The 12788-nt window shown below is 43.0% G+C and overlaps 1 protein-coding gene across 1 annotated transcript in view; it reads right to left on the bottom strand.

Moving 5' to 3' along the window:
- The window catches only part of DIXDC1 (DIX domain containing 1), a 40641-nt gene extending 28232 nt beyond the window's left edge, over positions 1–12409 (bottom strand). The window contains exon 1 of the mRNA XM_075172879.1: positions 12162–12409. Coding sequence (XP_075028980.1) covers positions 12162–12221 — 60 coding nt within the window. The 5' untranslated portion in view covers positions 12222–12409. The remainder of the gene's footprint in view (positions 1–12161) is intronic.
- Positions 12410–12788: the final 379 nt, after the last annotated feature.

A 12788-nucleotide genomic window follows, 5' to 3' on the forward strand; every position in this document is an offset into this window, starting at 1 on the left:
CTCCACTTCCTTGGAGCTGCATCAGCATTTTTAATGGCCCAATTTCTATTTCTGTACATGTGGAAGCTGGCTTGCCATAGCACTCAACACCTGCAAGACCTGAGAGCAAGAAGCACTGCCTTTCCAGCAGATCATACTGGATGCTGCTTCATATAGCTGTGCATGTTGCCAAAAGGGGAAGACCAGGGAAACTAAAACTCAGGCTTCTGGTCAGTGTGAGGACCCATCTGGCGTAAGCAACTGAAAGGCAAAGAGCAGATTCAGATGATCTTTCCCTTTCCATCCCCCTCTCAGTAGCACTTCATGGCTAGTAGAAGCGCTGGTAACACTGAAATCCCTTTGGGCAAGGCTGATGTGGTACATGGAGGGTAAACAAACTGATCCATTTATGGGATTACCTCCCTTTTCACTAAGCTTCCCATTATTCTGCCAGTGCAGCAGGTTTTATTATCTCAGCAATGTCAGTCACAGTTTATGCTTTTACAGCTCATCAAAGTCACAATCTGATCACAGCTTCACTCTTAATTATCCTGACATAGGAAATCCAACTTTAGTCACACCATGGTTCGGTCTGCTGGTTCAGAAAGGTGACTGGACCTGTATTCAATCAGTTCCGCTCACTCAGCAGAGAGCTGGAGAGCAGAACAGAGGAGATGAGCTTGGGGGAATGCCCGATGGCTTTTGAAAAAAGGAAGCAGAAGTGGCAGATCTGACGCATGCTTGCTGGAGCAGACTTGGCCTGTCACGTGGATTGGATCTGCATGCTCTTCTTTGGCTGTAATGGCAATGATGCATGTCAGTTTTGCCTGCCCAATTTCAGAGCTCTTTATTTTCTACTTAATGCGACTGGGCACTGTGGAGAATCAACAAGCCTTGACTTTCTCTCTCCCTTGCACACGACGATCCTGTGCTGTTTTTCAGGACGGCAGTGGTAACTCTTCCCAGCTGCAAAAAGCACCCGCACCTCTTGCAATTGTATTTTAACCGATCATGTGGACACTGAGGTTCAGTCTCACAACAGTCTAATGCCAGAGCCAGGGAGACCACAAGCCTTCTATTACACAGATTCAATAAAGCTTTAATTTATTCAAACAAGTACCAGAGAAAAGAGGTAGGTTTATAGTAATACAGCATCATTATAGAAATATCTAGATTCATAAGTAAAGATGTACCAAACAGGGTTGCAGCATGAAAATTGCATCTGAAGTCTATGCAATTTAGGGAAATAATCTTATCACAGTTGTGTTTACTATTTTGTTGTCATTTTTCAAATCATTTTACAAAGTTCTAAACTGTTATATTGTACTAATTCCACAAGGGCACAGCCCCTTCCAGCCTTCAGAAAATTTGCAATTTTTAATAGGAGTCTATATGGTTCTTCTACTCAGCACTCTGTTTTCTTTTCACTGAAAGGAAAAATAGACTTTTTCACTCAAAGGAAAAATAGACTTTTTCACTCAAAGGAAAAATAGACTTTTTCACTAAGCAGTTTGTTTTCTATTTCTTTTCTCTGAACATTCTTCATGCATTCATAAGAAGTTGGCAAACTTTTAGTCTCTCTCTCTTAAAAGCATGAGAAGGTTGACATTGTTATTATTAGGGAAAAAACAGTAACTCCTAAATCCCAGTGCATTTACATTTTAAACAATTACTATTAAAAGGACGACTGATTATTAAAAGGATGACTTTCAGGCAATGGAATATGGATGTTACCATTACAAAGTAATTTCATACCAGTAGCTGCTGTAATACTGCAGACTTCATTAGCAGACTTACTTTGTTGTTTGGTTGGTCGTTTTTGCTTTTTTGTCCCCACTAAAGCATAAGATTTTCCTGCAGAAGTTCAGACAGTTAGACTGGTCAGCATTTCCTGATTTTGTATCCAAAAACTAGGGGATCTAATGACTTCAGCAAGAGACTTGGATTGCTGCAAAGCTAAAACCCCATGGAGTAAGCTGTCACTTCTGGCAGCTGAGGTGAGTGCGTGACTGAACTTACCAAGAAAATAACAGATATAAAAGTTTAGTGACCTAAAAATGGCAAAGTGGTGTTAAATGCATGAAGGGACAAAGCCCCCAAGCTGCTCAGCAGAAATCCCAATAGCAATTTTTAAGCTAGTGAGTCAAAAATGCTTTGTTTCACCACTCTCTGTGGCTTCCCCATCAGCTGGCATGAACTGGGCAATAACAAGGACATTGTGGGCCATGCCTTAAAGCCCTATACCTCCAACACAAGCACAAAGCCTTGATCCACAGCCACAGATTCAGTTTAATGAATCAGACCCATAAAAAAAGTAAAACATTTGTTTCACTCCCTCAGAATTCCATTTGTTTCAAAACCCAAGACAGCTATCTCAGTTCACAACAGAACAGCCCGAAGTACTACCACAGCAATATGATTTGCTACTTGGGTGGACATCATTCATGGCATTTATTCTGGAAAGTACTCCAGGTATCATCTTCCAGCACAAAGAAACAAAGATTTGCTAGGATGTATTCTGCCATGAGAACAGCAGCTCTACACAGCCTATTCTACCCCACAAAAATACTCCCTAGCCTGTGCTTGTCACTTGTCCACAGAAATACTCACACCAAGAACACATGCTCCATCACCATTTGTGGCTGCAGGCATCCCAGCTCCAACAATACATGTGTCCCATCCAGTCTCACATAGATTGGAGCTCCACTTTGTCAACGAGACTCCAAGGAGGAGAGAAAGGAGGTTGGGAATAAACAACGAGGTGGATGACACATCTCAAAAGTACTCCTTCTTTCCTTTTCCAAGGCTGTCCCCCCTGTGCTTTTACACTGCTCCCTGACAACAGAGTAGGACATTACATTTTGTGCCTTCTAAATAACTAGCACAAAGAGGCAGAGCAAACCGGAGAACACAATCCTGAGTTTGAGTAAAGGACGCAGAGTGAGCCTTTGTGCATAGGAGGCTGGACCCAGTAGTCTCCCAAACCTGCTTAGGTCCCCTGCCCTGACAGCTGCTCAAATTCTTAGCACTTCTCTTGTTTAACTTTTGCCTTTCCAGTTGAGCGGAAAGATCCTGTGGGACCTATTACACCAATTCCCGTGATGCTGTAGCTATGCTACTACAGCTTCCCACAGAAGCTTCAAACTCCACAAGATTGAACAAATCCCTAGAGCTTCCCCTTGTTGGTTTATAACCTGGTACGGCTGACACCTATAGCCAAGAGCAATCAGAGAGGGAACAGCTATTGTTCTATCGAGCTCATCCTCTTCCTTCATACTAATTGAATAATTAGCTGAATAATTCTTCCTTCAACCACTGCCCACTCAGGAGTTTTCTGCTTCTCCCTGCATTTTGGTTTGAGGTTCTGTTCAGCCAAATCCTCGACTTCATAGGGCTCACACTGCTTTACTCCTGCACCAATATTTCTTTCAAAACCAGGATTTTCAGAGGAAAAACATATCAGCGTAGTCTAAGATTTACTATGCAGTGCACATGTTATGAGGATTATGCTGGAGTTAAGCTTAATCCTATTTATGTTAACACAGCTTTGTGTTCCAAAAAAAGGCCAGGTTTACCTGTACCTTGCAATGGGAAGGGTAGGTCCTTTACCTGAAGGAAGTTGGAGCCCAGATTGCTTCAGCTCCTAGGCAGATCATTGCAGAGGGCTTATATCAAAGTCAGCCTGGAAGCCTTAAAAGACTTTGCAGGGTAGCAGAAGATTTTTAAAGCAAGGTACTAGGGGCCAACTGCATTTGTAAGGAATTTCCCAACTTGCAGGCACTTCTACTGGCAAATTACAGGTTAGCACTTCACTAAGCACAAACCATCTCAGAGCAGGATTTTACTTTGGGTTACTTATTCAGCGCATACCCTGAGGAAGTGCCTCAAACCTACCGGTTATAGGAAAACAGCTAGAGAAGTCAGGAGCATATATCTTTGTGCTTTGAGTTGACAGCCAATGATACACAGGAGGAAAACGCCCTTCCAGGGTCAGCACATTTTTCTCAGCAGCTGTAATCCCTTACTGATAATTACAATTAAGTGTCACTATCTAGTATTTTCCACAGGTGGAAGAAAAGCAGCAGCTCTATTGCAAATCTCCTGCCAGTTGTAGGTGCCCTTGCTATTAATCAGTGCAATTCACCACTTGCTGCTTACGGCTCATGCTTCTCCCCTCTCAACCATCAATCAGTCCAGCCTGCCTGACAACAAATATAGGTAGAACAAAATGTCTTGATACGCTACTCTGTCCTTTATTATCAGTGCCATCTACATTACACTGTATAAGGTTAATTTTCACCTCCTCTGAGATTAGGGTATTGCACATTTTGAAGTTGGCCAAATCTTTGTTCTTGGACAAAATCATTCTTTAGCAGGCAGATCCCTTCAGAGGGCCTGACCTCCTTGCTATCACGTTACAGTAGACTCCCATGACACTGTCTGCTTCTAGGAATAGACAACTTTTCTGCATTCATTTGATGAATTTGAATCCATCCTTACTGTTGAATTTAGGGAATCAGCCTGCAAGAATAATGTTTCTCATAATCTTTACTCTGCTTTTCCTTTATACCCTATGGACACTGCCCAAGCACCAGGTCTAACAAGGTCAATAATAATAGCCCTCATGCTATTGGTCCCAGCAGGAAAGGCATTTAGTGCCCTGTCTGTTCAGAGCACTGAACCAAATGTCTGCAACAGCAAAGCTCAAAGGCTAGCTTAATTGCATCAGGATGTAATGTTTAAGGCTTTGTATGATTTCTAAGCTTTCTGACATCACCTTAATTAGATGGGAACTGTAATTTTCCATGCAGTGTTCCTCCAGTTTGATTTTTTTTTTGTTTTGTTTGAGAAGGCCTTTGTAGAAGCAGAAAATAAAAATTCACAAGCAAAGAAAATGTTTCTTTCTATTCTCAAAGCCAGCAGAAGATTTTTTTTCTCAAAATTGCTGCTTAAATGTGATTCAGGCTGTTTAATGTATTGAGATAGCTCCTGATGCATCCAACAGTGAAAACCACCCAATTATGACCAGAGTGATGCCAGAACAACCACATGCACCCACAGGACTCCTCTTTCATAAAACTCTTACTTTAAAGCAGGAGGTGTAATTTCATTCAAAATAACTTTTGGTCTGATGTGTATTTTCCAAATCTTCTATAAACAGCCTGTCTCAAGCACAGAAGATGCCTCAGTACAGCGACACACTTTGGAAAAGGAGGCACACATGCAATGTGGTGCACACCAGGAGACACAAATAGTGTGTGAGCTGCAAAAGACCAGGAGCTCCTTAACCCTTCACCCATATCTGAGCGAAAACATGGACATTTCCAACACTCTAACATGTCTGGACAAGGATTTTTCACTGATTTGCTGAGACCCAAAAAGGTTTATCCTGAAGTCTCAAAATTCTAGCCAGCACATGTTTTCTGTAACTTCTAAGGTCAATTTCGAAGACTCAAGCAGCACAAACCTTTGGGAGGAGCAGCCCAGCGATGCCCTTAACCCGTGCTATGTTCTAGTCACACTTCGTTGGATTTTCCTCATCTTAATATAAACTGTTTATTCGGTTCAGTGAATTCACCTCAAGCAGTAGCCACCTACAGTTTGTCTAGCCAGATTCAAGAATATAAAGCCCAGTCTTCCGCTTTGTGATCTTTTCGTCCAGACAACATTTTTGAAACCACTGACTACCATTCATCGACTGTTCAGGTTTGTGCAAAGATTTTAGAAAGCAAGTGCCTGCAACTTTAGAAGGCTTTGGCCAGGTCTTTAGAAAGAATTTAGAGACATTCCTGTCATCCTGGGTGTTCAGAACAAATATAAAGAATTAAATCATCTTCTCTGTACACAGCTTCCTAAACACAGATCTCGCACAGGAACTGATTCTGCCCTTCATTCAGAATGTCAGGATGGGGAGAACGCTGTCTTCATCTCCAGAGGTAGAAGAGCAGCAGTTTTTGCTCAAATCCTGGCAGTGCTGCTGGGTTGAAATGACAGCTGCCTGTGACATCCTGGCTAAACTACCACTTGTTACTGGGAGGAGAACAAGTGTCTGGTCTACTAAGAGAGCAGCTCACTGGCAGACTTTCAGATGCCAGCTCAAGTGCTGGAAGGTCTGTGAAGGATGAAATTTAGAGCTGAAGCTGTATTTCACATGTTGCCTGAATGCAAACAGTAGCAAGAGTTTCCAGAGTGCCTAGCTATCCAGCAGGACACGTAATTTTTGACTGCAAAGTTTTCCACATCTTTCACAGTCCTTTACCCATTAACAGGAAGAGTTTAAATGTTAAACAGCAAGGCCCAATTCCATTCAAATTCCCTAAATTCTTCCTACCATTTTGATTTTCTTGTTGCACAGCCAATAGGTGTCATGCTCCATTCCAGAGATGTACAACTTTCAATCCAGGATGAAATAATTCTTACCTGTGCCTATATATACTGGTATTTCATTCATTTAGTGTTGCATTTTAAAATCCATTTGGAAGAACTTAGTAGATGCAAATGTAAGATCTCTTTAAACAACTCATGAAGCCAGCAGCACCACTCACATCTAAAAGACAGTTATGCTCAGTAGTTTGTTGCAACCTAATAATAACTAACCTTGAGTCTCTTCCCAAGAAATTGGGCCTAGGTGGGCAAATGGCAAGAAATGCATGCTTTTTATCTCTGTAGAACCAAAGAGTTATTTAATTTGTGCAGAACAAAAGCCTGATGATTCCATTTTTCCTTTTAATATGAGAAACCTTTTCCTTCTGTTGATCTTTTGCCAAGACATATCCTTGCTGATAGACAGTGATTTCACTTGTGCTACCCATCTGCCAGATAGGGGTATTTTTGTGAGTGGCATCTAAGTGTGTTTTCTTCAAACAGTAATTTTGCCTGTCACTTTCATAACACCACGCAAGCATTCTCCCTGCAATTAATCTGTTTTCTACCTATATCTCCTTTAACTCCAATCTCCTGTTTGTAAAAATCCTGGGATTACTCACTATACCTTGCATACCTACAGTGGCAGTTCTGTGCACCCTTTTTATGTTCACAAATCTGAAGATAGTATCCGTTCCTTAAACAAATTCACTATCATTGCAGGCAGCAACTACTCCAGAAATCCACTAGATAGAAAGTCATGTAAAATGAATCTTGCTAGGATGTATTCCTTTGAATCAACAGTCGGACATCCATGCCCCAAAATGTCACTGCTGTTTGAAGCCAGGTTGCTCCTTTAGGGATAATTTCTGGCACTTTTGCAAGATGTTTTTTCCCCCATCTGGTATTTTGAGGCCCTTTTCTCACACAGGCAGCGTTTCTATGCAAGCATACAGGCAAAAAGCTGAGCCACAAGAGGTCTTTTATTGTAAACTGCCAGTACTTTGGAGCACATGATTCATCCTGAATTATCAAATGGTTCCACTACACACAAGGTCTAAGGTCTGTCAAAACAAGTTGCACTGAGACATTCTCTGATGCTTCAGAAAAGAAAAGGAGCATTGTTCCTTATTTAGCAGAATGCAATCACTAGCCCTGTACAGACAGGGAAAAGAAGCTTTGTGAAGAGACTGAGCACAGAGTATGACTGAACAGTGCTTTTTGCAGGCAAGAACCTTTCATTTGAAGAAAAGGGGAAGTGACACCCAGTGAGGTTGCCTGGTCCAGGATGAAGGGCACTCAAGGCACATTTAGGACACAGACTCTGTTCCTCACTCTGCCAATGACTTGCCATGAATTTGGCAGCTCACTTTACCTCTGTGTGCCTCGGTTTCTAGCTACAAAGCAGCTGTACTAATTTTTATGTTCCTTGTAAAATGCTTTGATAACAATAAATCTTTGACTGTTACTGTGCAAATGCACTGTCATACACCCTGCCAAAGGACAGCCACTGCTATGCAACCGAGTAATATCTGGCTTAGACATACAGTAAACCTCAGGCAGGGATTGAATTCTAACGGCTCAACCCCTAATCCTATATAACAGCAAATACATCCTTCCTTTGCTGATAGTCCTATTGCTGGCCAGGCACAAGGGCTTTGGGAAAAATAAATGAGAATGCCTGCTAAAGCAAGCAATTGTCTGCTAAAGTACATCTCCGTGTAAACCCAGGTGTGGGAAGCCCCAGCTGTGTTTTCTGATGTCTGGACTTGAGGCTTAGCAGAATTACAATGCAGCAGCTGCCTAGTCTCTTGCAGACCAGACAGGCCACCTGGCAAGGTTCAGGTGGTTCTTCAGATCCCAGCCCTTCTCGCTCTGGCCAAGCCTTAAACAAGTGTGCCTGACCATCCCATGGCTTTAACAGTGTAGAGCGGATGTAAAATACTAGCTGTCTCATACCAAAACAAAGCTGATGTGAAATGACACTTGGCCCTACTATGTGAAAAACAGCAGCACCTCTAAAGAGCTTAATGTACATAGCGAAACCCAGGCTCTGAAGGATTCAGTGCTACAGGTTGCATTTAGTTATGGGCTGGTCTTAATGGGCTGAACTGGACGAGGGAGACAGGAGTCAAAACAGCTCTCTTCATAGTGAATCCTATTAGCTATAAATAGCACTCATTGCGAGGAGAGGGTGAATGCAAGTTTCTTCTGCTAAGATCACAGTAGCAGAGACATTTTTATCACAGATCATGCATGTTACATAAAGGGCACAGAACGGCTGTCAAAACAAGACAGTAGCAAGTCTATACTGCCAGAAAATTACTTCAACCAGAAAAGCAAACCAAAATCAAACCCAGGTCATTTCCCACAGCGAGGATTCAGATCTCACAGATAGGATACCATCTAATCACCTCAAGTCCACCAACAGATGCAGCAAACCTTGAAAAGTGAGGGAGAGAGACTGTATGTGTGGGAAATCCAGGAAATACCTGCTGCAGATGCCAGTCAGTTAAGAACCCACTACTCGGGGAAAATAATACTGGAAGCACTTGGTGAGGGGGCAGGCAATGAGCAGCCTACTAGGGAGAGAACACAGAGCCCTACCTGCACTGCACCACTTCCTGCGAGGATACTGCTGGGGATGAGCATTTCTCACACAGCAAAATGTACAGGTATTTCCCCATGTAGACAGAGCCTTATGTGGTAACCTTGCATTTCACTTTGGTGCTGTTGGGAGACCCTGATTTCAAAACAACCTCTGCTTGGGCTCTTAAAAATTCACTGCCATTTCGCTCTCTGGAGAGGAGCCAATCCCAGGCCTGTTGTTCAACGTAATCTCAGAGGGGAAAAATAGCTATTTCAAATGATTCATTGCACACAAGCAACTACATAATTAAGATTGCCAAAGGAAATGATCTTCCAACTTGAAAAAGAGAAGATATATTATTGTTAAAATACAGACACATTAATGTCTTGGAGCTGTCAGGCCCACGTCTGACATATTTCTGTGTGCCCCACCTGTTTTAAAGAACTGACAGAAGTGTGAGCGCATATCTCAAATAAACTGCATTTCCTCAAAGAGAGACAACAAGCTGAGGCCACATGGACAGAGTCACCACAGAGGAGACCGTGCCCTCTATGGTCTCCTTGCATTATAAACTACTGCTTTTAGCAGCCATACATTTCCATGCCACCATCTAGCTGTGGGATTGAATTATTTAGCTGCCTCAGAGCAGGGTAAGTCTCAATAAACAGCAGGGAAACACCTTCAAGGCAGGATAGTCCATTAACGAGAGAGGGACAGGAGCTGCGTGATGCCCACAGGGGAGTTCGCTGCATTTCAACATTAAACAAAAGTCATCCTGCTTTAGATGTCTGCAGGTGACACTGTCCACAGCGTATTTTGGCCAGGAACTCTGAAAGGGAAGGGAAATACACTGGCCTGAACTTGCAATTTACAGGGCCCCTTTAGCAATCTGTGATTATGTTCATCAAGGAGAAAGCATCAATTTAACAGATGATCTGTGAAGCAGAACAGGCATTAGCTGCAGAAGGGACAACTATGCTGCATCCTCCATCCCTGCTTATGAGATAATGAGGCTGATGGGGTGGCTCTTAGCCAGCAGGATGGACAGAAAGGGAAAAGAATGCAAAGGAACAAAAGAAACTTGCCTGTAGCATCTTGGCTGTGTTGCGGAACTTTCCAGGCATGGATTATTGACCAAAGGTGCAAGATAGAGACACACAATCAATATCCCTCGAGAAACTGGAACTATACCTGGCCTCTAGATCCCAAGCATGTAGGGTTGCACCTAAACTCTGCACATACACCTAGGAGCTTGCTAGCAACTTACTTACTTGTGTGTGTTAATGCACAGATTTGGAAAGTACATCCTCGTAGTTCAAGGTATCTAGTCACCAAAAGAGCCATCTGGCCAGAAAAGATGTTCTATCAAAAGAACAAACACTGAATCAGCAAGGCAATTCCTGCAATACCTCAATTCACTGATTGTGTGAACTTAAGTCTGACTTTTTATCTTGAATCTGTTTTTATACTCAAACATTAGGTTCAGTAGCTGCTTACTTCCAGCCTTCCACCATCAGAGTGCTGTGTTGGGATCAGACACCTTGGGACACTCTTTCATATTCAGGGACTTCTATAAATAAGCACCTAAAGTACAAAGAGGTAAGTGAAGAAGTACAGTTGGTGGATCAAAACAGAAGGCATGGCATTACAGGGTTTCTCGCTCATTTCCAACTATGTCTGTGATGTGATGCATGTTCTTGGCAAGTCACTTAACCTCTCTGTACCATAGGTTCTGCACTTACTTACAAAATTGATTTTAATTTTACTTTTGTTATAATGTGAAGTGTGTGATGTGGCAGAGAGATCCCAAGTGGAAGACATGAGAGTGAATCTGTTTTTATGGTGAGAAAGGGATTTTTTTTCCACAGCTGAGCAGTCTGTGGGTAAAACCAGGGTGGGGCTAGCACTGAATGTAAAACTGTTCTTTGCTCCCATTATTATTCATATTATTAATATACAGGTCACTATTAGCTTATGTCAGAGAAGGATCTGCTGCCCTCGAGCACAGGAAGCGTAAGCTTGAGCTAAAGCAATACCTTTGCTTGCTAAAAATGAGACTGAGATACTCTGTGGAGGAGGGGATGGAGTATTTACACAGTTACGCAGAGCAATCAAAGGAGACCTGTGGCATGAAGCTGTGAGGCTCAAGTTTCATACCCAGTTTGTTTTCCCTGTGATGACTGGTGCTGTTAAGCCCAGGAGGGATGTTCATTTTTTGTGAAGAATGGAGTATGGGGGCAGAACAGTCAGGTGGGGGCTGAGCTTTGCAAGGATGAGGAACCACTAAACACAAACAAAAATAAGCTGTGCGCTCTAAGAAAGAATAAAACACACCAAGAGACTATCCCTGCCACCAGGTGAGAAAGCAAATAGCAGCCACTGTTTGGTTTCAACACAAGCCCCCACAATTTTCTTTCCTTTTCAGCTTACAGACAGGAAATCATGTTCCAGCATGGTCTGCACAACGTACAGCCAGTGGCTGCCCTGGCATTTTGTACTGAGTCCACGGAGAGTCCAACGGAACTAATTTTTTGTGCACCTTAAAGAGGGAAGCCGACAGCAATCTGCACTCCCCATGCAGTTACAGGATTCCCATTTCTGGAATTTCTTGGTACTTCTCACTCCTTATTTTATGATTTATTAGTCTCCCTAACAGCAGAATAAGCAAACAAAGAACACTTTCAAAATTATATTTTTCTGACCAAGATGAATTTCAGCCCCCTAAAGATTCAACCTACAGAACAAGATGGGGGAAAGAAACCAGCCAGCCTGCTCTTTGTCAGCCTCTCCCAAGAAACATGTGTCCACAAAGCAGATTTACAGGCTTTCCAATAGCCTTCAGACATAGAGACTTCATATACTCAGGAGAGGAGTCAATTCTATAAAATAAACTGTGCTCCATAACCTTGCTGCAGTTTATATTATTTACTGGTACAAAGGTAGAGCACTGGGAAGAGAATAAAAATTCGAGCTAAAAACACCAGCTGTAAAACAGCCACAAACTCTTCAAAAAACTATTGCTGATTTGCAGACCCTTGGCTGAGCTGCCCAGTATGCCATTCTGTTAGTAAGCAGTTCTCCCGCCCTGAAATCTTGCTCATTTTTCTCCTTCTCTGTTCCTCAAAGCACTCAAAGCACTGGGAGACATAACAATTCCTGAGAGATGCTGCACAAAAGCATGCTGCCTTGCCCCAGAAAGATCTCTGTGAGACTTGGGACATGCATTTACCTCCGTGAAGCCCTCCTGAAGAATATCGAGTAAATTCCCCCTGGCCAAACGAGCAAGCATTCTTCATGAGCCCACCGACGGGCAAGGGTCTCAGAGGACACAGGGCAGATCCTCCAGCTCTGGGCACGACCTCTTTCTCCTTCTCCCAAAGACAAAGAGTTGGAGCTCATCAGGAACCGCATTCATAGTCCCATATGTGCAGCCCGTTACTGCACACAGATAGTTGAGCCAAAGTCAAGGCTTGCACTGGGCATGCTCAAGAGGGAGCTGCTGGGGGAGTGGCGGGAGAGATGTCATACGGTTCCTATAGAAACGCTTCAGCTTACAAGATGCAGGCCTAGGACTGCGTTGGAGGAACATCTGAAACCCATTTCCAGCAGTCGTACTCACACAAAACCTGCTGCGTAAAAGAGATTTTCAAATACAGCAAGCCCTATATGGCGTGGGGGTAGGGAGGGAGTCAAAGAACAGCAAACAGCAGATGCCTTGCTTAGCTAGAAAAGCAAAAGGAAAGATTTTAAGAGCTGCCAGCTTTAACTCTCAGCAATCATTCTGCAGCCCTGAAGAAACACCAGCGTTGTCAGCAACCTGGTAGAGAGAGGAAGCTGCAAACCAGGCCACAACACA

Source organism: Calonectris borealis, chromosome 24 (genome assembly GCF_964195595.1).
Source record: "Calonectris borealis chromosome 24, bCalBor7.hap1.2, whole genome shotgun sequence".
NCBI lineage: Eukaryota > Metazoa > Chordata > Aves > Procellariiformes > Procellariidae > Calonectris > Calonectris borealis.